This window comes from Salvia splendens, chromosome 21 (genome assembly GCF_004379255.2).
Source record: "Salvia splendens isolate huo1 chromosome 21, SspV2, whole genome shotgun sequence".
NCBI lineage: Eukaryota > Viridiplantae > Streptophyta > Magnoliopsida > Lamiales > Lamiaceae > Salvia > Salvia splendens.
Genome location: NC_056052.1, coordinates 23,277,046 through 23,305,005, shown reverse-complemented (window position 1 = coordinate 23,305,005; position 27,960 = coordinate 23,277,046). Strand labels below are relative to the sequence as shown.

The 27,960-nt window shown below is 37.1% G+C and overlaps 3 protein-coding genes, 1 long non-coding RNA gene and 1 pseudogene across 8 annotated transcripts; 4 read left to right on the top strand and 1 right to left on the bottom strand.

The window, feature by feature from the left end:
• The first annotated feature begins 4,637 nt into the window (after nt 1-4,637).
• Nucleotides 4,638-8,008, top strand: LOC121783476 (annotated as a pseudogene).
• Nucleotides 8,009-9,984: 1,976 nt separating this feature from the next.
• LOC121784504 (probable polyamine transporter At1g31830) lies at nt 9,985-13,155 on the top strand. The gene is made up of 2 exons (XM_042182652.1): nt 9,985-10,246; nt 11,607-13,155. Exons 1-2 carry the CDS (start codon nt 10,100-10,102, stop codon nt 13,047-13,049), a joined length of 1,590 nt encoding a protein of 529 aa, XP_042038586.1. The 5' UTR covers nt 9,985-10,099; the 3' UTR covers nt 13,050-13,155.
• A 1,088-nt stretch (nt 13,156-14,243) lies between these two features.
• On the top strand, nt 14,244-19,641 carry LOC121784505. The gene is made up of 2 exons (XR_006046721.1): nt 14,244-14,448; nt 15,387-19,641. It is a non-coding gene; the product is annotated as an uncharacterized LOC121784505 (long non-coding RNA).
• Nucleotides 19,642-20,501: 860 nt separating this feature from the next.
• On the top strand, nt 20,502-22,328 carry LOC121784396 (probable protein phosphatase 2C 75). Its single transcript, XM_042182542.1, has 4 exons — nt 20,502-20,849; nt 21,045-21,410; nt 21,802-21,907; nt 21,982-22,328. The coding sequence occupies exons 1-4, from the start codon at nt 20,502-20,504 to the stop codon at nt 22,326-22,328; spliced, it is 1,167 nt and encodes a 388-aa protein (XP_042038476.1).
• A 2,033-nt stretch (nt 22,329-24,361) lies between these two features.
• LOC121784498 (dynamin-related protein 3A-like) lies at nt 24,362-26,227 on the bottom strand. Of its 5 annotated transcripts, none has more exons than XR_006046719.1 (5): nt 26,040-26,227; nt 25,903-25,957; nt 25,172-25,545; nt 24,707-24,812; nt 24,362-24,601 (listed from the first exon to the last, which is right to left on the bottom strand). XR_006046719.1 is itself a non-coding variant. In XM_042182644.1 (5 exons), exons 1-4 carry the CDS (start codon nt 26,103-26,105, stop codon nt 25,179-25,181), a joined length of 243 nt encoding a protein of 80 aa, XP_042038578.1. In that variant the 5' UTR covers nt 26,106-26,227; the 3' UTR covers nt 24,362-24,601; nt 25,172-25,178. The 5 variants fall into 5 exon arrangements, 2 of the variants coding, with proteins under 2 accessions (XP_042038578.1, XP_042038577.1); XM_042182644.1 differs by lacking the exon at nt 24,707-24,812 and having other exon boundaries at nt 25,172-25,220; nt 25,382-25,461; XM_042182643.1 differs by lacking the exon at nt 24,362-24,601 and having other exon boundaries at nt 24,625-24,812; nt 25,172-25,220; nt 25,382-25,461.
• Between the last annotated feature and the right edge of the window lie 1,733 nt (nt 26,228-27,960).

Sequence of the window (27,960 nt, the reverse complement as noted above, 5' to 3'; positions counted from 1 at the left end):
TTCCTGCTGTTATCTCAATATTTTCATAATACATTCTTGCACAACATAATCCCAAATATGATATAAAATCTTATGTTAGTTAAAGAAATTTGTCTGAACATTGTTATATGCTTTTTTTTTTGTGTTATCAAGAAAACTATGTTTGCTGCTGGAATTTCTTCAAGCAATTTTGTTCCTGAATCTGATGCCCAAATATAGTGTCACTTTCATGGTCAAATTCCAAATTATTACAGTTATTTCGTCTTAAGCATTGAAATTCTGCTGATTCATCAATTTGTATATATTTAGTTAATATAGAAAAAAAAAGGTAGAGTAATCCTTTGTTTTGTTTTTTTTTGCTTTCTGCCCTTTGCTACAGACAAGTAGGGGAATTAAGGTTGGTAATTAATACTAAATTTGTTTATTTGTGATTTTACTCATCCAAATCTTGATCCAACATTAACTAGTGTTTTTTACCCGAATCTCTCTCTCTCTCTCTCTGCTGACTTGACTTCCTAAACATTTATCTATATATATAAACTTCATACGTGAAATCTGCACATTACCAAGTTTCACTCCACCACATCATCCAATTCAAGATAAACCTACTGTTTATCTCTCTTGATCCATCATGAACTCCGACAACGACGTTAGGCAGCCTTTCGAGATGTCCAAAGGGCCATCGCCCATACTGCCCCTCCTTCTCGTGGTGGGACTCGGCCTCCTCCTCCGAGGCAGCTCCTCCTCTCTCAGCCTCGACCTCCCCTTGGTCTCCGGAGGGGAGAATGCCCTCTTCACATGCTTCGTCTTCATCCCAATCCTCGTCCTCCTCGCAGTATACTCCACGGCCCACACAATCGTGCTGCCCCTCGCCCTGATCCTCATAACTTACACGGTGAGCACCATGCTCCTCGGCCCCCTCATGCTCATACTCATCATATACCTAGCCGGGGCTTATCTGACCTCCGTCAAGTGCAATGGGGAGGAGCTCGGGTGGGGCTGCATCCTCGTGCTCGGCTTCTTCCTGCTGCACTGGGTGCTATCGCAAGAGAGCCGCCAGTTGGCGGCCCTCGTGCTCGCCATAATGATCTTCCTCTGCTACCACTGCTTCCCTTAGGCATCATATATCTATAAATATGTTTTTTTTTTCGAAATACTTGAAATAGGTAGTGTTATTAGTGTGTTTAACATAATCCTTGCAGAATTACTGCAGTTGTGCGCTGAGTGAAACTCATTTTCATGTGACCATTGCAATAAAGGGTTCAAATTATGTGTCAATGAAACTCATTTGCATGTGACAATTGCAATAAAGGAGTATATTCTTTAATTTCTATTTCAATTATTTCTTTGTGTATCATACTTTCTTTGATAATTATTTTGCTTTCTTGACACATGAAGATTGAGAACTGCCGATAAGATAGGTTTGGACATTGAGATTTGTTGAAATTCTATGTCATGATGGAGGCGTTGTTCTTAATTTTAGGAAGCATGAAATTGGTTTCGTTGTTTGCTTATAAATTAGTTTTACTAAACTTGTAGAATTTCAAGCATCCAAAATTTATAAGGCATCAAATCGATCATGTTGTTTGGAATCCATGCATGATTTTTGTTTATCGAATTCCTAGGTGATGGGCCTAATTTTAATCAGGTAACCTGTATTAATTTTTTATACAATATTTAGTAGGAGAAATAGCTTCATAAATAGATTTTAATTTATATGGGCGTAACAGCATCCCCATCCATGCTCTTGTCTAAGAGCATGGAAGTGGGCCCGAACCCACTTTTATTCAATTTTTACTCTCTGCTCTTCCCCAAGAGCACAACACTCACATTCATGCTCTTCTGCAAGGACATGCTCAAGGTCCCATCATTCTATTATTCAATTTAAATAAAAACATTTCCACAATATTAAAATGCATTAAAAATACCCGGAATACTATTCCAAATTGCAAAAAAATTTAAAAGTACATAATTAAAATCCTAAAAATTAAAAATTACATAATTAAAGTCCTAAAAATAAAAAAATACATAAATAAAATCCTACAAATTAAAAATTACATAATTAAAAATACCCACGTGGAAGACTATTCCTCTGGCCATATCCCCAATGTTTTTCGGAGATCCCGTATCATTGCCAAATGTGAATCAAGTTGCTCGGGAGTCATCCGAGACCTATCGGCCAAATTGAGTTGAGCCAAAAGGGTCCACGACGAGTTGGTGGGGGGTTGAGGTGGCACAAAGGGAGCGGGAGCGGGGGCTGATGGAGTCTCGGCGCGACGACAGTTGGCCGTCGCCTTCTTCCTTCCTTGCGGCCGGCGTTGGGAACTGCCCGTGCCGGCGTCGGGGCTACCCAAGTTAGCTCCGGCAAGCTGGCTAGCCACCTCATCGGAGCCGCCGTCGGATAGGGATAACGACCTTGACTGTTTGCTGGAGGAGCTGGAGGAGGATGATAAGCCTCCCATATACTTCGGATTTCTACGCACCTGCTGCCAAGCACCGAGGTGCTTGAATGGTTTGTAATGCATGGAATGGTAGATCGACATGGTGGTCGTGATGATGTCGGCCTCTCTCATGCCGCTCCCCGCCGACCGCTGTTCGTGGTGATATTACCCTTGGAACTTTTGGATTTCTTCGTTGGCTCTGAAGATGGCATTGCGCACCATACTCTCGTTGCGCTCGATGATTCCCTCCGGTCGGTTGGCATTGTACCAGCGAGAGACGTGCCACCAAAACCTCTCCCCGTTTTTCAGATCTTCGGATATTTTGAAATAGGTTGTGAACATCTTCTCCATCTCCGACGGAGTGTACGCGGTGCGGACATGAACGTCACCGTCACGACTATGAGTAGGAACACTACGAGGACGAGGATGAGGAGCGCTGAGGTTGTCCTCCGGAGTTTGGGAGCCGCCGATCCCTCCCTATCCTTGTTCGGGTGTCCACCCGTATCGCCCATCGGTGGCATCTTGCTCGTCCACAGGATAAGGGCGATAGCCACCCGGAATTTGAGAACCTTGGGGTTGAGGAGGGACCGAGAATTCCGTATCCGGATGAGGGAATGGTGTTGGGTTGAACCATTCGTGATTCCATCCGCGGGAGTCGCAGGAGTGATCGCCGGAGCCAGACATTTTTTTTGCAAGAGTGAAAAGATTGAGAATTGATGAGAGAATTTAGATGATAATTGTATAGTGTGGTGTGAAATTTTTTGTGTGGAAATGAGAGTTATTTATAGATGAAAAATGTGAATTTTGGGGGGAAAAAATGAAAAATAAAGTAAAAGTATAGAGAAAACGGATATAATTTATTGAGAAGTGGGAAAATATATATTTTTTAATTTAAAAATGATTTTTTAAATTAAAATTTAAAATAAATAGAAAAAGCCAAAGGCAATAGGAGGCTGCCACGTCGACTGCTCAGCGGCACGGACATGCTCTTATTATCGAGCAGCGCCGTGCCGTCGGCGCGAGCACATCGGCGGACACGAGTGTGTCGCGCCGTCGGCACGGACGCCGTCTGCCCCATCGAGCAGCGATGGGGATGCTCTAATCAATTACGTGACGGCCTAATTCTTTAACACCACATTTAATTTAAACAACCTACCAAGTGATAGGCCTAATCTTGTTATACAACATTTAAGGAGTAAATTATATAAGTACGCATATGAGTGTAGAATTTTTTTTCTTCAAATACACAGCTTTTTAATTTTTCCCTGTTTGTACATATCCTAATTTAACCACATCAAAGTTTATTGTGGCACGTGACTAATGAAGCTGAATGAATCCCCTACTCCATAATTCTTGTTTCACTCCTATTCCACCTATTCACAATAATATTTTAACTCTAAGTGTGGAGTAGGAGTTAAGTAGGAATTGTGGAGTAGGGGATCCGCTCCGTGAAGCGGAGTGTACACGTGTAGCTGAAATCGACATAGTAGTATACAAATCTAGTGTTCTTACATTTTTAAAACTAAAAACGATGTACTATTATGTTGATCAATTATAGTATATTTATATATTCTAAGTTACTAATTAATATTTTTTAAAGATAAGAATTACTTTTATTTTATTAACCTTGTTTTTTTGGATTACATACATGGATTGCAAAATTATTTGTGAATTTGAGGTGATGGAATGAGAAAATTGATAAGAGATGGATGAAGTTGGCAGTGGGAAGGTTATTGGATAATTTTCTTAATATTTTCAGTAGGCATCCATATATATAGATGTTGACGACAAGTTAAACCTAAATTGCAGATCAAATATTTAGCTCCTAGGAAATTTCTCTTTTATTTTTCTCTGTCTCTAATTTTTGAGTAGCGACTCCGTCAGTCATATCTATCGGTAATTTGGAATTTTGAACCACGGCTCATTTTGCCGATACGTACTGTATAAAACAATTAAAGAGCATTGACATGGAATATTCTAAATTGAGAGAATCACCCCCAACTTGGCCAATGATAATTGGTTGGGTTGATTCCAAAGTCTCCCCATACCCTTAAAGAGCATTGATCATTTAAAGATATCAAAGGTGTTTCGATTCATGTGAAAACAAAAGAGGACCACATATATATATAATCGGTATGTTGATGTTTTTGTCTTAAACTACATTAGAAGAAAGCTCAAAACAACTGAGACTGACATTGAATAATGAGATGTTCCAAATGAGTTTGACTAACAACAAAATAGGCTGGCTATATAAATCTTGAAGATGGAATTCCAATTCCAATTCCAATTCCAATTCCAATGAACTGTCCACCCTTTGAATTCTCAGCTAAGTATTACCACGTAGACGGCGGCAGCTGTGTTAGGCAGAGCAGCTTCTTTGGCGGCCAGCCAGTTCTCAATCAAGCCGTCGGATATTCCGTCATCCTTGGCTTCGGTGCCTTCTTCGCCTTCTTCACATCCTTCCTCGTACTCTGCTACTCACTTACTCTCATATTTTTCACTTTCTTTCCATTTGCACCTTTTATATATCTTGGTTTCTTGGATTAGGTATGGTTGGAAAAGAGATACGTCGGTTCGCACCATACATCCGAATGGTTCAACACGGCTGGCAGGAACGTCAAGACCGGCCTTATCGCCAGTGTCATTGTTTCTCAGGTACCAATACAACACCATGCTAACAAACAAATGTTATACACTTGTAGTGTTTCGACATCTCGTGTTTGGATAAAAAGGAAGTAAATCAGTCCACGATCATAATACGAATCCTAGGATTAGGGCTCGCTATATTTCCTATATATTTAGTTGTTCTCTCATTGCAAGCTGTATACGAAATATGCATCATAACGAACTGGATAAGCGATTTATGTGTTTATGTCTGTTTTTATTAGTGATTACTTGTACGCTTATTTCCTAGTGGACTTGGGCTGCTACCATCTTACAAAGCTCCAACGTTGCCTGGGAGTATGGAATCAGTGGTCCTTTTTGGTATGCAAGTGGAGCTACTATCCAGGCAAGCAAAACACTTGTTCAAATAACCAAGTTTGTACACTTTTTAACACTTTCACTCATCATAAATAGGTCCTCCTTTTTGGAGTAATGGCTATCGAGATCAAAAGGAAAGTCCCCCATGCTCACACCGTTTGTGAGATTGTCAAAGCCAGGTCTACTTGGCTACTAGTAATTTCTATTACATCTTAGTCACAATCAAATGAACCAACTTGTTGTATGTTTTTTGCTAGATGGGGCACCGCAGCCCACATCGTGTTCCTAACCTTCTGCTTCATGACCAACATCATCGTGACCGCCATGCTTCTCCTAGGAGGCTCTGCGGTTGTGAATGCTCTCACTGGAGTCAACATTTACGCTGCCAGCTTCCTCATACCGCTCGGTGTCATCGTCTACACTTTAGCAGGAGGGCTAAAAGCCACCTTCTTAGCAAGCTACATTCATTCTGTTATCGGTATGCATCTCTCATTTTCGTAATTCTTTGTATATCAAGTCTAGTTGTTTCTAGATTGCCCTGTTTTCCTGTGCAGTGCATGTTGTGCTGGTGATCTTTGTGTACCTAGTGTATGTTGCAAGCAGCGAGCTAGGCAGCCCGGGCGTGGTGTACAGGCGCCTGCTGGAGGTTGCAAGTAAAGAGCGGAGCTGCCAAGAACCGACCTCTCACACGGGCCAGTCGTGTGGCTCGGTTAGTGGCAACTACAGAGGCTCTCACCTCACAATGCTGAGCTCTGGAGGGCTTGTCTTTGGCATCATCAACATTGTTGGCAATTTTGGGACAGTCTTCGTTGACAACGTATGTGTTAGTTACGGACTTCAGTATCCCACATCTGTTGCGTAAAGCTTTCTATCCTGATAGGCTAACTTTTTGGGATGAATTTTCCTGTTTGGTCTGTTTTAATTCTGCTGATCGAAATTGCAGGGATATTGGGTGAGTGCAATTGCAGCAAGGCCATCTTCGACTCATAAGGGCTACTTGCTAGGTGGATTGGTGTGGTTTGCAGTTCCATTTTCCTTAGCTACGTCGCTCGGGTTAGGAGCATTGGCACTTGATCTTCCCATAACCGCGAGTGAGGCAAGCAGAGGGCTCGTCCCTCCCGCCACAGCCATTGCTCTGATGGGGAAAGGAGGATCCGTGCTGCTCCTTACCATGCTGTTTATGTAAGCCCGCCTTCTTTTTGTTAAAAACGCGAGTTGGCCTAGAGGCAGAGTGGTAATGCCTAAACGCCTAACATTTTTATATTTATTTTTGGAAATGTGATGAAGGGCTGTTACATCTGCTGGTTCGTCCGAATTGATTGTTGTTTCTTCGCTATGCACGTAAGACATTTATCGAACATACGTGAATCCTGAGGCGACAGGGAAGCAGATCCTGAGAGTGTCAAGGAGCGTGGTTCTTGGATTCGGGTGTTTGATGGGGATTCTAGCTGTGATGCTGAACAAAGCCGGAGTTTCTCTCGGTTGGATGTACTTAGCAATGGGGGTGTTTGTTGGATCTGCTGTTCTCCCCATAGCCTTCATGCTTCTTTGGAGAAAGGCCAATGCGAAAGGTGCAATCCTTGGCACAATCAGTGGCTGTTTGCTCGGAATCACAACTTGGCTGACCGTAGCCAAAGTGGAATACGGGCGTGTTGACCTTGACACGACCGGGAGGAACGCGCCAATGCTGGCTGGCAACCTCGTCTCCATACTCGTTGGAGGAGCAGTTCACGCCGCGTGCAGCTTTGCCTGGCCTCAGGACTACGACTGGGAGAGCACGAAGCAGATAACCGTGGTTGACAAGGAGAAGAGTGAGGTTTCGGATGAGGAGTTGAAGGAGGAGAAGCTGGTTTTAGCAAAGACATGGATAGTTAAATGGGGGATTGGATTCACACTAGTCATTGCTGTCATTTGGCCTATTCTAACTCTCCCAGCAGGTATAAATTGTTGAAATATCGAAAATGTGAAGTAAAAAGAACGTCTTAAATATTATTAAACTGAAACTTTGTTAAGGTTTGGTTGGTCTTTGCTTCACGTATTTTGCAGGACAATTCAGCAAGGGGTACTTCACATTTTGGGCAGTGATAGCGATAGGATGGGGCACGGTGGCATCGGGTGTGATCATAGCTCTGCCTTTGATGGAGAGCTGGACGACGATCAAGATGGTGGTTCTAGGCATGTTCACCAACGATAGGCTGATGGCGAAGATGGAAGAGATTGATGTGAAGCTGCAGACGATCCTTTCCGCGATTCCAGATGTCGAGAGAATGCGATTGCTGGAGACAGACAAGGCTGCAGGTAATAAACAGGCATCAGAGATTCAGCTTGAGGTTGTTTCACATTGATGGATTTTATGAGATTGGTCTGTTTCTTGCTGCTGTTGGAAGTTATGTGATTCATTTACATTTTGTTAATGATCATGTAAATAGAAGTTGTTTTGCTTGTTTTTCAAAGTTAAGTTTAGATCATCTGGAAAATTGATAATGCAAAAATTGGCACGGTGAGTTATGTAAACTAAATACTGTGGTGGGTATATAAAGTGATTGTATACTGTAACTTATTGTATTCGTTAAAAATGAAAATTTCATTAATTGTACACAGAAAAATGAAATGAAATTTATGTCTCTTGGTGGATTGAGATTATGGTTCACGTATCAGCAAGGATATGTATTCACTATGAAGTTTTGCAATTGAATAACTGAAAATGATCTTTGTTGGATAAATGTATCACATGAGTTTGAATCCATTTTATTTTCGTTAAATGAAGTAAATTTCATAACAAATGCATGTATTTTACACGTTTAGTATATGGTAGTCTGACATCTAATCATGGAATTTTTATCACACACTATGTATAGTCAATTAAATGAGTTAAGGATTTTATTTGTGAGACGCGTGTTTATTTGTGAGACACATGTATGAATATTTATGCCCATTTTACACGAGATATATACTTCGTATATTCAGCTAGTATGCATATAACCATTTTTAAATAAAATACTATTCACATAAAAGATTCAAAGAATGTGGCTACAAATGTGAAACCGGAAAGTCTAGTCTACAAATTACGCAGAGCGACATAAAATTCACATTAATAAATTTTATTTCTTTAATAACAAAAATCAAGTAATTTTGAATGTCTATAAATATTAGATACTGAATAGTGAATAATTGTGTATATGATTGTCCATCGCATTCTTTTCATTTCCCTTTCCAAATATCCTTTTCGTGTTTGACTATAATTAAAATCCAACAAGCGTGCTAAGCTTTATCTTCACACTTTTGAAATGCTTCCACCAACTTGATTTAGGAGGTGGGTATCTAGTTTGGACTAATTATATTTTTTATTTATAATTTTACGAAATACATGTCATAATGAATTAAATTTCGGTTCTTCAATTTTAGTTAAGTAGTTTGAACTATATTTGAACTCAACATGTTATAAGGCTATATGTCTAACTGCCCATGTGAACGGCAAACTGAACTCATATACACTAATAAATTATTTATATTATACACTACGGCTCTGTTTGGTTGAGCTGACTGTCACTGACTACACTAATAAATTTCTTTTTTCGCGGCCAGCATCTAGGCCCGTCTCCCAATAGATTTTTGGATCTTATCTCGCGACTACCCATCTGGCGCCGACCCCTCACATAACATCCTATACTATTATAGTCTTGGATAAAGTTCATCTCCACCAATCTCATATTGTATCTCACTATTATTTAATCTAATGTACCGAACGCGCGACTGAGTAGTACAAAATAAAATCAAAGGTATTCAAACCTTTTCACATTCAATGATTTACAAAATTTATGAGATTTTAATTTTTCCATCGTGGTATGTTGGGTTTCTTGTGCATGATTGAGCAACAAAATTTGGACATATAATCTCCTCTATTTTGTCTTCATCATAGATAGGGTAGGATTTTTTTGGTTTATTGTTTCTAAATTCTAATCCACTTGCACTTATCAATTTTATTTGCCTTATATATATAGATGACTTGGGATAATCTAAAATAAACACTAGTAAATACGGAAATGGTTGATGTATATTACTGTATGAGATTCGAGCGCAACACTCTTGTTTAATGCACGTTAAATATTGTTTGTTTTGTTTATATACATTTAATTCGATTTTATTATATATAAAATTATTAATATTTTTAATTTTACAATTCATAAAAAAAGTCATTTGTAATTTTATTTATTTTTATTTTAAATTACAGAGAACACGAACAAAACGAACTTTGACCGTCATGAAAAATTTAAAATTATACTCCACTATCAAATGTGTTTTAATTATTACTCATACTTATCAGTGTTGTTTGAAGACAATTGAGTAAACGACGGTGGATCTTCCACAATGTTCATATACCTATAGTATAATACAGTAACAAAATGAAATAAAATGCAATCCTTTCAAAAGAATCGAACAATGTTGACTAATTAAGATACAGATAAGCCCTAAAACACTCATCATCTCTCTGTGATAAACTGATTTGGTATCTTGTTATATCTACGGCCCCACCCCTCACTCCCTCTCCTTTTCTTTCCCTCTCAACCGTGTTGTTTTCCTCCAATTATTATTCACTAATTTATTTATTACTTACTTCATATAAATATATATACAAACATGTATATGTCAGTTTGAAGCCATATTCTCTGCCGCCCTTTTCTTTCTACCAAACACCAATGGCTGCCGACGCCGGAGAAAACACCACCGCCGCCACCACCGCTATTCCGGCCAACCACAAAGCATCTGATCCTACCGTTGTTGCCGGCGATGGAACTCCACCTGCAAATACTAAAACACACACCTCTCCAAATTCTATCGACCAGGTATGTAAATATGTGTGTTTATTTTACTTTTAATAATATTCGATAATAATTATCATCAAAGAAATTGGTGCTCTGGAATAAATGCTATTTGACCCTATGAGTTCTCTTTTCTAGAATTATGATCTTTTAGTAATTTTTTAAGTATTGTTAATTTGATGCAGTTTATGTAAGTACGATAGATTAATTATTTGAGGATACAATAGTTAAATAAGCTTAAAATTAACTAATTCATCATAATAAATAAAAAATTAACTTAAAGCCGCATTACATTGAAAAATAGGTGGATAGGGCCCCTATACATTGTGGCGGTTTGGCGTATTGGATTTTGCATCTTAATTATTTCTTGATTATGTATATTTCTATCAAACCTTAGAAAATGTGAAATTTTAACATACTAGCTAGGAGTAATTTATGGAGTTCATTTTAGCTCATTTTTCACCGTACATATATATTTCAATTATCACGCCATTGTAATAACAAGGTTGAGTTATCAACAAAATAGTACAGTATAATTTAATACTAATAGTAAGGATATAGGATTTGGACATGGATGACTCTCAAAAGTAAAAAGAGTCAGATTTGATATGATTTTTCGAAGATTTCACTATTGCAACTTGTGGTTAACTACTCCTTTTTATTCATAAACTATAATTAAGTCCATAATTATGCCACCAAATTTTCCCATTTGTTGGTATGTACTTGTAGACATGCATAGATATGGGAAAAGAGAAGATTTTGTGATCTGAATGAATTAATAATTAATAATTGAATCAAACATGATAAGATTTAAATACTCCATATTATAGCTAAATCACGTGGACATGTGATGTGTTGTTATCAATAATTTTATCATTCCCACGCTTACATGATTTGTGGGCTTCTATTCCTAGTTATGACACTGTGCCACTAAGTGCTCAACTTTTTAAGGTCAAATGAATAATAAAGTAGAGCATTCCATAAAATTTTCCACTGCACCAAGTCACTAACACTATTTTACTGTACAACAAATACGTCTACTTCCATTTGAGATTATGTGATTACCTCAATATTTTGAAGTAATCAATATAACCTCAGTAATATTTTAAAGACTAGGATGTATACAAGAGGTTAAAATTCTACAACCCCAAAAAAATGTCACACTTAAAATTTTTTTATTCTACAATTTGATTACAACTGAAAGTGTGATACTACTATAACTATATATTATGGCACATGACTGATTGTTAGGTTTGAGCCCATTATTGCGCAAGCTTTGTGTTTATTTATCATTAAAAATAGTCCTAAGATTGGACTTAGTAAATGTATGCATCATATCATACCTCGCTATTGACGAATCACTCTGAATTGCGATTGAATGCAGAAAGCAAGGGACACTCCAACCCCAACCGAAATGGGAGCACACAACAACGGCGATTACATAGGAATCAGCATAACACCTTCCCCTCCATCAAATCATCACAGCCACCGAAAAGTATCAATGCTACCCCTCATTTTCTTGATCTTCTACGAGGTTTCAGGAGGCCCCTTCGGCATCGAAGACAGCGTCGGCGCCGCCGGCCCCCTTCTCGCTCTCGCCGGCTTCCTACTCTTCCCAATAATCTGGAGCATCCCAGAAGCCCTAATCACCGCCGAGATGGGCACAATGTTCCCCGAAAACGGCGGCTATGTCGTCTGGGTGTCCTCCGCTCTAGGCCCCTTTTGGGGCTTCCAGCAAGGCTGGATGAAGTGGCTCAGTGGCGTAATCGACAATGCCCTTTACCCTCTTTTATTTCTTGATTATCTCAAATCAGGAATCCCTGCGTTGGGCGGCGGTTTGCCTAGGGTTATGGCCGTCGTTGCCTTGACCATTTTCCTTACTTACATCAACTACAGAGGCTTGACGATTGTGGGATGGGTTGCTGTGGTTCTTGGTGTTTTCTCTGTTCTTCCATTTGTGGTGATGGGCTTGATTTCAATCCCTAAATGGGAGCCCAAGAGATGGCTGGTTGCTGATATCCACAATGTTGATTGGAATTTGTATCTGAATACTCTGTTTTGGAATCTCAACTATTGGGATTCGATAAGTACTCTTGCTGGCGAAGTCGAGAGCCCGAAAAGGAACCTTCCGAGGGCTCTGTTTTTCGCTCTGCTTCTCGTTGTTATCGGGTATTTCTTTCCCTTGCTAACGAGCACGGGAGCGATCCCCTTGCAACGGGAGCTGTGGACCGATGGGTATTTTTCGGATGTGGCTAAGATCATCGGTGGCGCGTGGCTGAGCTGGTGGATACAGGGGGCTGCAGCGGTGTCGAACATGGGGATGTTCGTGGCGGAGATGAGTGGGGACTCGTTCCAGCTGCTGGGGATGGCGGAGAGGGGGATGCTCCCGGAGGTTTTTGCTAGGAGGTCGCGGTATGGGACTCCCGTGGTGGGGATACTGTTCTCTGCTTCTGGGGTGGTTTTGCTGTCGTGGCTGAGCTTTCAGGAGATTGTGGCGGCGGAGAACTTCTTGTATTGCTTTGGGATGATACTGGAGTTTATAGCGTTTGTGAGGCTGAGGGTGGTGGCGCCGGGTGTGGCACGGCCTTATAGGATCCCGGTGGGGACGTGGGGGGCTGCGGCCATGTGTGTGCCTCCGACTGCGTTGATATGTGTGGTGCTGGGATTGTCGTCGCTCAAGGTGATGGGCGTGAGCCTTGTCGCGGTTGCGTTGGGGCTGGTGTTGCAGCCGTGTATCAAGCATTGTGAGAAGAAGAAATGGCTTAGATTTTCTACGAGTTCTAGTCTTCCGGATATTCATCGTGAGAATGAGACGTTGATCCACTGAGGATTCATGATTCCTATTTCCTAGTTTAGGTGAAACGTCACGAGGAATTTTGTACATGAAACATAATGGAGATTCTAATGAGAATATATGTATTTGTAAGCTGAAAGTTTACATTCATGTTATACTAACATCTAACTATCTTATAAGAATTGTGCAAAGTGCTATATTGCTAATTCAATAATTAATTGTTAACTATAATTAAATAATAGTCATTAGATATTCAAATTAAGGGTCTAGATCATCAGCTTTGGAATGTCAATACGATCAATAAAAAACGTCAATAATGGTATTAAAGTCAATTTACAACAAATTAGTTATAACTATCTTTTGAAAAATATCATATAACTTTCTCAATTTAAATTATATTTTCGCACAACATATATCAAATTGAAGATAATTTCATAAGGATTTTAACGAGATCTCACTTGCATATGTTCCGATGTCAAAATTTGAATTTTTTTTTGAAAATTTTCAATTTTTTCGTACAGCAACAAATGTCACATAGTATATAAAATATGTCAATATAATACATGTAGAATGTCAATATAAGCAATGTGTTAACATTCTCAAAGCATTGAGTTGATATTTTCGGAACACTATATAGACATTTTCATCCAAAACCCTAATTTAGTAGTTTTTTTATCTTTTCCGATTTAATTAATAAAAATGAAAATTACACGTGACAAATTTTAGACCACAAGTTTTCTAAAATCTTATGGTTTTAAATTAGTTGTAGTTAGCAATTAAATGATGAGTTAACAATTGATCACTCCCCTTCTTGGTATAGGTGTTTCTTCATGTCTAGAAAATATCCCTTTTGATAAATAATTTCAAATTTCACAATAATTACTACTTCCTTGCTTAAAAGATCGTCGACCAATACCATCACATAACATAACATAATTTAATTTAGCTATTTGAATACAAAACCTCTAAGCAAAATTTTCTAATAGTACCCTAATTTAGCTATTTGAGTTGGACGACCTATGCACATTTGTAATCCCATTAACAAGGCATGTTAGTAGTTTTGAAATCTTAACCGGACTATATAGGCCTTTTTTAAAATGAAAAGCCCACATAAAATTATTTCAATTTAGCACACAAAAACAATATGCAAATAATGTGAAAAGCCCACTTCTCTACTTCTTCTGATTTTCCTTTTTCTACTGTTATTCTTCTGATTCATGCTGCAATTATTCCCCTTCACCCACTCGTGTCAGTTTCAAGTATCACCATCTTCTCGATTTGCCTCCTTCTAACCCCTCTCATTTCTCTCTCTCTCTCGCTCAATCTCGCCTCTCCGGAAGGAAAGGCGCTGCTGGATGCCGCCACACCGTTCATCTCCTTATGCTCTCTACCTCAACTCAGCAAATCAACAAGTCATTATTCCATTTGATCCGTAAGAATTGCGCATCTTGTTAATAGGGATTCTGACTGGTAGAAGATTTGAATTATACTTGTATTTTTAGTAGTATAAAATTAAATGGTTTTTTGGAGCCTAAATCTTAGTCTCCAGTTATATGCGTATTAACTGCAAGTTTTAGCAATACCCAATGGTTATAGAATAAAGATATGTTGCTGCAATCTATTGCGATGAAAATGGTAAAAAAACGTGCCACATTATTTGTTTGTGGAAGCCACTTGATCAATCAATCTTCTCTATTCCTACCACAGATTACATGGATGTGTTTATTTTCTCAAATTGCATTGAATGTAAGCATATGAGGTCATTCGGCAGATTTACCTAATGTATTGAACAAAATAATAGCTGTTGATCGATTGTTTTTCTTTATTAGTAGTAACTATTGCTTCTAAGTTCAAGTGTTGTATAATATATTGTTTGATATCTATTAAACCAGCTACTGAAAATGCGATCACTATACGAGAAATGGTTATAGATAACATAGCACAGGAAAGACTAGGTTTCTTTCAAAATCATATATTTTCCTTTACTGTAGCAGATTCTTAGTAAGTTGGCCATAAGCATAGATTTTAATATGCCTTGTTAACTAGTTTCCCATAATTTTGGGCAATATGATAACTTTTTGACAGCTAGGTTTGCGATACGTGTCATTTTTGCGCACTACCATTTTCCTTAAATGTGTGCTTACCCTTTAATGTGCCTAAAAGAACAGTTCATCATCAGTGTTTAGTTCACATAGCCCCTCATTATATGGGGTAGTAACAGTACCTCTTCAACTTCTAGTTTTCTGACACGTGCCAGGTCTGGTGTGCGATCTTATTCCTTAAAATGCAAGCATCATGCATTGTGAAGCTTTATACGAAATCAACCCATGGCATGGATAATATTAACACATCTTTGTGTACTAATTTCAGTTCAGCTGCATGATCATTTTCCACAAAGTGGCCAGCGGCTGGATTGGTTGATGGCGTTAGCTACTTAACAACGAAAATGCTTTTATTCTTTTGGCCAAGGTTTACCTATTGAACTGCATTATTAATAATTGTTACAATGGACAATCATTTTGCATTGTCTACTTTTCTCTATGATTTTTATGGGAGTTTACTTTTTTTAAGTCCCATGGTTAAGCTCTTTTAATATATATACTATATACAGAAGACCTAAACTATATACTTTTATTTTAGAGCACATGATTTTGTTGTTGGTGGATAATGACTAGGGTGTTTATTTAAATCAATAATCATATAAATTTGTTTGTAGTTGACGTCTCTGATGGTTCACTTGGAACATGATAGGGATACATTTTATGGACACAAATTTTCAAGCCTAAATGTGGTTTCTTCATACATACATAATTTACCTTTCCTCTAATCTATCTATCGATCTTCTCATGATGATTAGTTTTTAGCATCCGTCATAGTAAATGCTGAGTCTGTGTTCTTGCTCAATTGATTGATATATGTCTGCAGATTTATACTATTAGAAAATGAATTTTACAGTAGCTGCAGATCTCTATGTACTTTTGTTTTTCTTTATTGGTGATCATGGCTTCTAACTGTAGTTTACAGTATTGTCTATTATATATTGGATCAGCTACAGAAAAATCAGATAACGTCGATTTGTTGAGCTTGATACACATGCACCAGCTGTTTACATTGGTCATTTGTTCTAACTTTTGTATTCTGTTTCAGATATTCATTTCGTACTGTACTCGTTTCCTCTCTTTTTTAGCTTTGTTCTGCTGTTGGCTTTCCTTGTAAAGGAAGGTCTCCTGCAATTTACGTTAATTCACATGGATCTTGGCAAAAGGAATGAAGCAAAAGTGCAAGCATTTTCCTGACGTGGAAAGAGAATATCACAAGTTTTGAGACTTTCTCCTGTTGGCGGAAGCAGACTTCGTTCAATGCAGAAAGAAGAAGGTTAGTAATCTGTTTACTGGCAGAATTGGATGTTACCAACAAAATATATAGATGATATTTTTGGTAGCTCCACAGTTCTCTCTCTTTCTCCCTTTCTTTTAAAAAAATAATTAATTTAAAATTTTTCCTTGCTATGATATATGTTTTGTTGCATGGGGGTTACTGGTTAGCGTGTGGTTCACGTCAAGAAAATTGTCTTTTGATGTGATTTAGAGCTCCTTCTAGGACCCTCGCCTGCAATTTTGTATTTTTATCCAAATTTGGAAGTTGGTCATGAAACTAAGGTGGGTTGTTTATAGACGAAGAAATGAGAGAAGACAATAAATGCATCACTAGGCTAGGGCTGGATCATGGTTGGTTGGAGCAATTTTGAAATTGATAGTAGGGCTGGTGTCTGGGTGACACTGGTTAAGTGTAAGAATTTGACATTTTAGGAAGTAAGGCTTATCATCAACTATCAATATGTATTCAGTCGCAGGCTGGCCTGTATCTATTTCTATATGTTTTTATTATTTCCTTCCGGAAAATTCTCTAAATTCTATTTTATCTAAACTAGAACAGTAGTTTTAACCTGTAGATTTGTTAAGTCTTATTAATTGACCTTCCATAAATTAGGCTATAATTGTTTCTTCTTTGACCGCTAGTTTTACATGGAAATTTCGGCTGCAGGATCAGTTGATTTATATTATAACTATAATTTACCTGAAAGAACAGTGATACAATCATGGATTAAGTATCTTAGCACCTCGTCAACTGATTGTTTTATGATACTCTTCACTTTTGATGTATGATCATTTTCCTTAAAATGGAAACATCCAGCAGTTGTGCGTTATAAGAGAAAATAGTATGACACATGTCAGTTTTGACGCATTTTCCACAAATTCGAGCAGCTGGTGTTTGGGTGACACTGGTTAAAAATTGAGCAATATTATTTCTTTTTTTGGCCTCTAGTTTTACGATACGTGTCAGTTCCGCCGCAGGGTCCCAGTTGATGAATATACTACTTTAATGGATCTATAAAGGAAGGTGTTAAACGGTAGCTTATGATGTATGGACATTTTCCTTAAAAAGTAACCATCCTGCATTGGTGCAGCTATAAAAGGAAAGCACCCTGTCGCATTTGTGTTCCTTGAGTACATGATGTAAGAGTTGACATTTTTCAAAGTAGGGCTTATATATACATGTTCATGGAAGCTATGAAGAGCTAAATCTAATTTTGTATATTCGATATGGTTTAGCTTTTTCTCCCGGAAAATTCGCCCCTTTATTTACGTAAGCAAAAAGAGTAGTTTTAACCTATAGCTTTTAATAAGGCTTGTTAAGTAACCGCCCATAAATTGAGCAACATTATTTCTTTATTGACCACTAGTTTTATAATAGGTGTCAGTTTTACCACAGGATCAGTTGATCAACATTATTACTTTAATTCACCTCAAAGAGAAGTGTTGAACAACGGTAGCTTAGCATGCATGTATCACATACTATTAGTACCTCTTCAACTGCTAGTTGTATGACACGTTTCAGTTCTGACGTACGATCATTTTACTTGAGTTCAAACATCCTGCATTGGTGCAGGTATAAGAAGAAAACAAACCATGTCATGAGTAATAATATTATTTGCGCCGCATTAGACTGCTAGTTTCATGACACGTGTCACTTTTTCCGCATTTTTCACAAAATGCTAGCCGCTGGATTGGTTGATGGCTATAGCTGGTTAAAACATCAATGCTATTATTATTGCTAGGCTGACACATGTGGTTTCAACTGTTTTAGGTTTGCGTTGTTTAGTTTTCTTGTGGCTTTTATAGCAGTATCACATACTCTCTTACATATATTGTACATTGTTCATAAGGATACATGCTAGACATCTAATGAGGCAACAACATGATACCTTATGGTTTAAGTTGAAGATACATGTATTGAATTTTTATATGGGATCTCTTAGCAGCCTTATTATTCTTGAAATATATTTGTCTAAGTAGTTGTCTTCCGAATGAAGTGGTACATACGTAAATTCTTTTTTGGAGCTTCAGTCTTATTGAATACTTGGCTAATTTTGTTATATCACGGAGCTTCAGCTTTATATGTATTCCTCATTACGGAGTTCTTGAGGCTGTTTTCTTTCTTAGTTCATTGATACTTATCTTGATTTACATGAGGGCTTGTTGGGACTGATTCCAGCATATATTTGCACATTGTACTAGGCATTTTTAAAATATTTTTTTATGGAAACAAGAGGAAGATATTTTCTGATGCCCTAATATGGATCATGATACTCAATTGTACACCAATATCACAATATTTACTTTTAATGGTCAATCATTTATCAACATTCTACATTAGCCTGGTTCTAAAAGGATTTTGGCCTTGACAATCAATCATGAGGAGATAACTAATGACTCTAAAAAGTTTGACAGCCGTTGCAATATGAGGTGACGAGAGAGATTACAGGTACACTATAGTTCCAGTATTTATTTTTCTTCATTTGTTGGCTCTTAGCATCATAGTGAAACCAATTTTCTACTTATCATGCAACTCAGTTTGGTGATGTTGTTCTGCTTCTCTCAAAATATTGATAATTTGATTTATAGGAGTAAAAAAAATTGGTGGGTGGGGGGTTAAGTCCCCGTTGCTCTCTTAGCTGCTCCGCCACTGTTTTGATGGATGTACAATTTTGAGCTCGTTAACATTCCATACTTAAAATACTCAACCTTATTCTTAAATATTGTCAATCTAATTGATAACCTTGATGTTTCATTGTGTTACTATGAAGCTCAATGTCTATAATTTGCAAAAAATGGCAATTGTTTCAGTTTGTGATGCATCAATGCTGTCTATCTTTATCTTCCATCTCTCTTTTATCTTTATATTTAGAATGTTTAGACTATTTTTGCCATTTCTCTCTTTTATCTTTATATTTAGAATGTTTAGACTATTTTTGCCATTTCTCTCTTTTTTGCAGCAGTCTTATAAGCAAAAGCCTGGCTTTCACGGTTGATTTTCTTTGCTTTGGGTGATGCATCGTATTAGGATCGATGGGATCTCTACGCGTTAATGCTTATGCAGTGCTGCTGTTTTGTAGTAACTTTTTTTGGGGTTAGGTAGGCTCCACAAGTTATTGTTGAGAATTTCTTGTAATATTGTCAATGAAATATTTGTTCTAGATATTATTTTTTTATCTCTATGCACTGTAAAGAACCGAATGGATAAACTAAAAATAAATCTGATGATTTTCCGTCACCTATCTAAACAAGGATGTGTTATAGAGATGCAAATTGTGTTAAATGTTAATATATATACGATTTGAATATATCTCGATAAGCAAGGTGTCAATGTAAACTCCCCAACAGCATATTTGTCCTCTCTTTTTTTCTAAGATGTTGCAACACGAATAAAATCTTTCAAACTATGTTCTTAAATCAGTTAAATGTATGATTTACCTAGTGAATTGCTATAATTTCATCCACAACCCAAACCATGTCTTCTTCTTTTTTTTTTCCTAGCGTGCTTGTTTTCTCTATTCACAAATACGTAAATTCTTAAATACAGATGGTGAGAAAAATGAAATAATTAAATGTTTATTAGATTCTTGGTTTATAGTGTAGTAAATATGTAAGAAAGGGTTGAAAATATAAGTGACACTCTACAATTTCCTATGCGCCTTCTTTTTCACTGAAACAATTGTAACGACCAGTCACCTTGAGGTTAGGTCATCCGCCGCTAAATTAAGAACAAACCCTAGAGAGAATGATCTGGTGCAGCAAGCCCACCATGGGTGATTGGTCCGCCGAAAACCTCCTTAGGCGCCCGCACTCAGAATTCAAAACCACTATTGATGTTGACGTACGTACGAGGACACGTGGCGCGACTGGGCGGGCAGTGACGTGGATATGGCTACAAATGGCGGGAGGCCACTCAACACGTAGCACTACTAAGCCTTCTCTGCAGTTGGACACTTGAACGCTGCTTCCCCTTTTCTCTTTCCGCCTTAATTACACCCTAATTCAATACATAATCGCCTCACATGGGTTTTGTTTGCACGTGTAAGGCTGGTTGGCTGAGTCCCTCTATATAAATGCGCCTCTCCAAACACATCTCAAGCACTCAAAAATGGCCGACATCGCTGGCTCTCAGGCCTACTACAACAAGTCCGTCGACAGCGCTGCCGCCCGCAGGAGGCGGAGGAACCAGCTCAGGAGGAAGAGGAGGAGCTCCGAGGAGGGGCCGACTGACCAGGAGGACGAGGGCCGGGATCTGGCCCCGGGGGCAGAGGCCGCGGTGTTGGAGAGGAAGCTTGTTCTTGTGCCTGTTCCTGTTCCCGGGGCCTTGGCCGTTGCCGGCCGCCAGCGCCAGATGGAGGACGCCGCCACTGTGTGGATGGACCTTTGCTCGCCGCTCATCTCCGGCGGCCTCCCCGTGCATTACTTTGGGGTTTACGACGGCCATGGCGGAGACCATGTAAAACTTTAAAAATATGAATTATTTATTTTTTAAGTCTTACTATCTCTTAAAATTATGAACTTTCTAATTTTAAAAATATTTTTTTTTATACATTAAAATCAGTTTTTCAAAAAAAATTGCATTGATTTCCGATTTTAATTTCATTTGTGCCCTAATTCACGATGTTTGAGATTTGATTTGTTTCCGGTGTAGTTCTCTATAATGTGCAGGCAGAGGATGCATGAGATCTTCAAGGAGGAGCTGATGGGAGAGGCGGGGTACCCACCCCCGGCACCGGCGCCGCCGGGGTTTGCAGTCAATGAGGGCATGCTGAAGGAGGCATGGAGGGTGTTGATAAAGCGCGTTTTCAAGAGGACTGAGAAGGTGGCGCTGGATACATGCAGCTGCGGAAGCGAGGGCTTCCGATGCGGCTGCGACCGCGACTCCATCTCCTACTCAGGCACCACCGCCGTCTCGGTGCTCATGACCGAGCACCACATCGTGGTGGGAAACTGCGGCGACTCACGCGCCGCCCTCTACAGCGCCGGCCACATCATCCCCCTCTCCTACGACCACAAGGTATATACTCCTTTCGTAGCATAAAATTAGTCAACTTCTATTTTTCACAAAGTTTTTCTCAATACGTCTAATTCTCAATTAACAATAATTCAATTTTTTTATTTTTTATTTATTTAAACTTTACCAATTTTGAATTAAAAATCATTTTCTGTGAAATTCGCAAGAAAAAACATTTCTGGGCTGCACCTGCACATATTCTTGCAATTAGCTTTTTGACAACGAAACGTGCCCTAAATTGTAACAATGAGTAGTTGACAGTCAATAGTCAGACGAAATTTTTAAAAAATGAGACACTCTAATTAATTGTACCTAAATAGTTAAGTAATTCACACCATTTTTTTCTCAAAAATGGGAAAGTAAATTTATTGCTAAATGCCAAATGTATTTGCAGCCAGGGAGGCCTGATGAAAGGGCCAGGATTCAAGCCAGCGGTGGACAGGTTGTCACCACTGATACTGAAAGAGTTGAAGGAGTTTTAGCTATGTCTCGAGCAATAGGTATATAGATATATTTCAATTAATCATAATTTTTTATGTGTTTGAATTAATTATACTAACTTTTAATTAAACAGGAGATGTGTTTCTGAAGCCATCGGTGATATCTGAGCCAGACATGACCATCACAAAAAGGAACCATGAAGAAGAAGAATTTGTGATAGTGGCAAGTGATGGGATGTGGGACGTGGTCCCGATGGCGATGGCCGGGCGAGTGGTGCACCAGTGTCTGAATGAGCCGCCCGGAGGTGGCCCTCGCGTGTCCGAGTACGAAGTTAATACCAATAATGGAGCGCTGCTTACTTCCCGGAGCGCGTGTGCAGCGGCTGTGCTCACGCGCCTCGCCTTGGGTAGGAATAGCATCGACAACATCGCCGTCGTGGTGATTGATCTCAAGGGGATGGGTGTGGGTGATAAGCCCTAGCTAGATGCTCATTAGATATGTTGAGGGGAATAATTTGTTAAACTATGAGTTAAGTTGGTATTGTTTAACATATGCTAATATTTAAGTCGTTTTTATTAATCATGAAGGTACTATTTTCAATTTAGTCTATGTTGTTGATCTACAAATTTTGGTGGTCTTTGGAATGGTTTGCTATATATATTGATATGCATTTCAAAGTTGTGTGTAATGGTTTGTTTTGAAGACAAAACAAACCATATATTGCTTTGAAGTTTTCATTTGGGGGAACCCTATATCATAGTTTTACACTACCATTTTGAATAAAAAACTAAACCCTTGATTTGCTTGCAAATGTTGAATGGGGAAAACCCTAATGGCTAATAATCAAAGTCCAACTGAAAGTTTGAAGCAGGAATTCACTTCTTATTTTTTAAGGAATAATCAATAAGGTTTTGTGCTTTAATACTAGTTAATCTTGAAATAACTTGATTGCCACTAGATGGGGCAGATCTTTCATATTGGAAAATTGGGGAATTCAATTGGTCCAAAGTAAAATATAAGCCAATGTAATGAATTAGCCACCCTTGATTTGCTCAATCTCCTTAAACCTTATGCAAAATCAATCTTGTTGCTTTTCAGCAAGAGATTGTGACTGCTCTGATATGTTCATAACTCAGTTTAAGAGGATTATTTCAATTTTCAAACAACCGTTGAACATTCCTTTTATGTTCAATCTCTACCTAATACACGCGTATTAATATTTTTGTGAACTTTTAAATGTCAAAAAATCTAATTTGGTGTCACTTTGACAAATATATGGCCATCTATAATTAAATGGAGTTCCAAATAAATTGTTGGTTATTTCATGATCAGCAGATTGTTTTCTGGTTATATTTTAAAATCAATCAAGTGTTAGTATATTTATGTATTTTGAAACGGAATTATCTGGATGTTTTGGTTGTGTTTGGATTGATTGATTGTGTTGTAAAATGAATTGAAGGATTATGACGACAATGTAAAAAAAGGAATCTCTAAATTTTTTTGTAATTATACATATGTTTTACTTTTAATATGTGAATAAATTTCACTTACCCCTTCTAATTAAACCTCCAATAAAATCAACCACAGCCAACCGCCGTGTCTTAAAACCCCCTTAATATGTGTTGCTGTGAGGTTCTTATACAAGTAGACAAGAATTTGAAGAACAGTACAAATTAATTTGATTTGCTCTATTTTCAATAATATATAGCCAATTCAAGAGCACAAACATGGTTATAAGTATTTCAAATAGAATTTCTTGAGTTTCCCATAAGTGAAAATAGCTAATTAATTGGAGAAAACATTTGATTTCACTGTTACAGATGTTTTAGGTTGTCTTATAATGTCGTCTATCTTGGTCTGATCACTACAGATTTCAGAGGAATGTATGAATGATAACTCAAAAGTGTGTCCCCTCAAATCAATTTTGGCATTTATATTAAGTACAACCACAAGAATATTGATTCTTTTGATCAATTCCTTTTCTATACATCCTTTCTATTATGACACAATTTGTGATAGCAATTTTATGCAATGATAGCAATGATAACTTGGTAATGTTTTTGCAATTACAAGCACTACACAAAAAAAAGGTGTTTTGCAAGCACCAAAATGCTTGCAAATAACCAAATATATTTGCAAAACGTCATTTTGCAAGCACTTTGTGAGCACAAAGGCCATTTGGCTCGTTGCAAAAATTGCAAGCACTTTAGCAAGCACATGCTGAAACTTTGCGAGCACATTGACCAGTGTTCGCAAAATGGCTTTCAAAATCTGTTAGTCGAATTATTACTTTGCAAGCACTTTTTTTGCTCGCAAATATCCTAGATCCTCTCTTGTGCTCGCAATGTGCTCGAAATTAAACCCATTTTCTAGCTTATTTGCAAGCACAGTTGTGCTCGCAAATTGATATTTTTTTTAGAAAATTATATAATTTTTTTAATTATCAGTATTATTTTTTTTAAATTAATATTAATGTTTATTTTTGTAAAATTATATGAAATTAATCAAAAGAATTTTAAAAAAATCAAATTTTACATAAAATAAAAAATACTAACTATTTTTACAACCAAACGAATGATTTGAATCTTCCAAAATGATCTATCAAGCCACGGTTTCACAACATAGAAGACCATGAAGCTAGAATAGAAAATATAAATGTCAAAACCTAACACAAGCTAAATCTTTTCACTTTTTCTCATCTCTTGAACTTTTTTACTAAGGACATTTACCAGCTCCCGCAATTCCTTGATTTCCTGTTGTATTAACATAACCTAAGTTTAGGATCAAGAAAATACTTCAGATGCGCATTAATGTATTTCTTGTCGTTATTCTAAGCACAACTCCTCTTATATATATACCAATGTTTGCAGTTCTCTTATATATATACCACCCATCCTTGAGCGTGTGTATATTATGGAACGAGTCATACACACAATCTATCACTGAGACTTCTCTCTCGACAGCCTATTTATCCAAGTATCAACAGTTAACAATTGCATAAAAATTAGTATATCGCTATTAAATGTAAATATCTGAAACTTTAGCATGACCTCAGATACAAGTAGGAACATTTGAGTAATGAAATATCCAATGTAGAATTAAAAGATTGTCTAGAAGAGTAAAGTGTCCTGATATCTGAATTATGTACTGTCTAACTCTAACTTGCCACCTCATATACAAGAACATTTAATTTAAAAGCAGGGCTGGTGCAAAATCCATTGAGGGGGATGATTGATGATGAAGTGACCGTAATAAAGGTCTAACTTTGGTGACTGAAATTATATGATCTACTTATCTAATGAGTAAACAGTTGAATATATTACCCTCTGACTACTTCTGAAGAATGTTCAGCAGCAGTGCTCCTTGGCCAGCCTATTTATCAAAAGGTCAAATACTAGGATCAAGATAATTAGCACGTATTGACTTTCTTTTTTTGAATTGATATACAAAGATTCATATCAAATTATCAATATTGGGATAGCATCCACACCCATACATATATCAAGTCACAATTATCAAGAATACAAACAAACCTTTGATTCAGTAATTTCTCCGTAGCTAGCATGCTCTTTTGTAACAGAGACCAGAGCAACACTGATGCAGATTTTCAATTCTGGAAGAACGGTCTCAATATGTTGAACAAGATCCATAACAAGAACAAAGCCAACATCAAGAAAATCCGAAACTCAAAAGGTACCTGTTAGTTTTCAGAAAGCATCAACACCAATATCTCCAGCTCTAAAGTATAGTGGCATATCTTAATTTTCCTTAAATTCATTTTTATATAAGGCAGACAGCATTTAAGCATCTCACAAGTTTCAACCAGCAATCGCAAACTGAAGGAAAATACACTGTGTCGTTCCATTGGCACGTCTATGCTCAGTTAGGAACCTAGGTAATACTACTAATGCAAGTGACAGATTATGTAGCCAAACAATGCAAGGATTGTGAAAGAAATCCAACTACTGAGAGTAGAACAAACTAAGCAGTTATCTAAAAACTTTATGCATTAATATTTGAATAGGAGTATAGGACACAACCTAACATTATATACCTGGTTTAACTTTTTGGCCAACTAAGGTACAACGATCGGCAAGATCACTGTGCACCTGCAGAACATATATTTAAATCATTAGAAAATAATAATGAATTCCAGAAATCAGTTCTCAAAGGAAGAGATCAAGGTCATACTGAAAGAATTTCTCTTCTGTTACAAGTGCATCCTTGATGCTTCAAACTTAACAAATTATCCTGCATATATCCAAATATATATGAATATTTTGATTTAAATGATGATTCCTGACATAATCAAAATCTTTCTAATAATATCAAGAACTTCCGTTGCTCTAGAACTATTAAATGCTTCCTCTACTAATTGATGGAGGAGAGGAAGAAACGCATCATAATTTTTGTCACATTCTCATCCATACATTTATGATAAGAAACTTAAAATATCCACATCGCATGCTTTAATTAGATCCAAAATTATTCAAATCTAACTCCAAAGAAACTGTAGTAGATTCAGATAGTTACCCCTTCTCATATAGCAATGGATTGTCATATATTCCTTCACAAGGATCCAGATGCATCTACCTGATAATTGAACAAAACCTTTCATTACTTGAATCATACATTCAGAAATTAGACTATTAATAAAGACAGATAAGTCAAAAATGGTAAACTATGTTCTAACTATCTTTATTTATAAAAAAACAGATCAGTAAAATTATTTTTTGTGGAATATATTATGTAATGTAATGCTACGGGAAACACTAAAAGGGCTACCGGTTTTATATGTATATTATTTAATGTTAACAAATTAGAAAAAGTTATACTCCTATAAGACTATATTTTAGTATGTGATCATCTATAAAATATGGAGTAATAATTTGGTCATATCATGATAACATGTTTTTAGATTTTTAAGTAAAATATTAGTTTTTGAAATTTGGTTCCACTTTTTATTTGGAGTGATTTAATTTTGAAAAACCAAACATAACGATAAACCAATTTAATTTTTATATATTATTATTATTTTAAAATTTGGTTTTACCTCTTTAATCATGTTTTATCATTTTATCATTTTTATTTGGTGATAACAATTATATATTTTCCCTAATTTTAATTAATATGATCAATATATTATTTTTCATTATTAAATTTAATTACCTTCCTTTCTATATTAATGGATTAAATTTTTTCAAAAAGATCTCGAGTTTCTGTTAGTTGTTTTAGCTAATGTTGAATAAGAATCACAACGTCTAGAAAATTTTGTGAGATAGTTTCTATTGATAGTTTTGATATGAATATTATATATCAGTTATCACGTTTAACATAAGATGGATACATTTCATTTATAATGTATTTTTATTAAACACACATATTTAAATACTATTATTTATTTTCTCATTCGACCCCACGATTTTTTATTTCTGGATCCGCCATTGGTCGCGTTACTGGATCAACGAGTTCGAGAGAAAAAAAAACAGCAGAAATCTGGAGGGGGAAAGCAGAGATTGAGAAGAAATCGGTTGCAGGGAGAGGATATAGTTAAAACAATAGCATGAGATTTGAATCACACCAAATTTAGGGATTTTTCGTTTTTGTTTATCTCAATTATTCATTTACTTATGAATATATTTCTAAACAAATTAATTAGTAAAGAAAAAAATAGAATAATTAATGACGGATGTGATGCCGTCAGTAATTCCGTCACTAAATAGCGTTGATGTGTCTGGATAAGTACTATTTTGCGAGCACCATTAATTGTGCTCGCATATCTGCAAGCAATTTAGCAAGCACCGTTCGTTTCCTCGCAAATGGTTGGTTTAACGACAAAATAGTTGTTTTGCGAGCACCGTTTGCTCGCAACTAGCGAGTACAAGCATTTTCCTCGCAATTTTGCTCGCAAATTTATGTGCTTGCGAACATGAGTTTTTTTTATAGTGAAGGTTTTTCTAAGAAAAATATTTAGCTATGAATGAAAGATGGCTAACACGAAATACAATTTAGTTGGTATAAGATGACTTGGATTTGCTAAGTTTAGGTAAGATGATTCTTCTCTAGCAAATCCGAGTCATCTAATGTATGTGAATGTGGATATGTGTGAGTT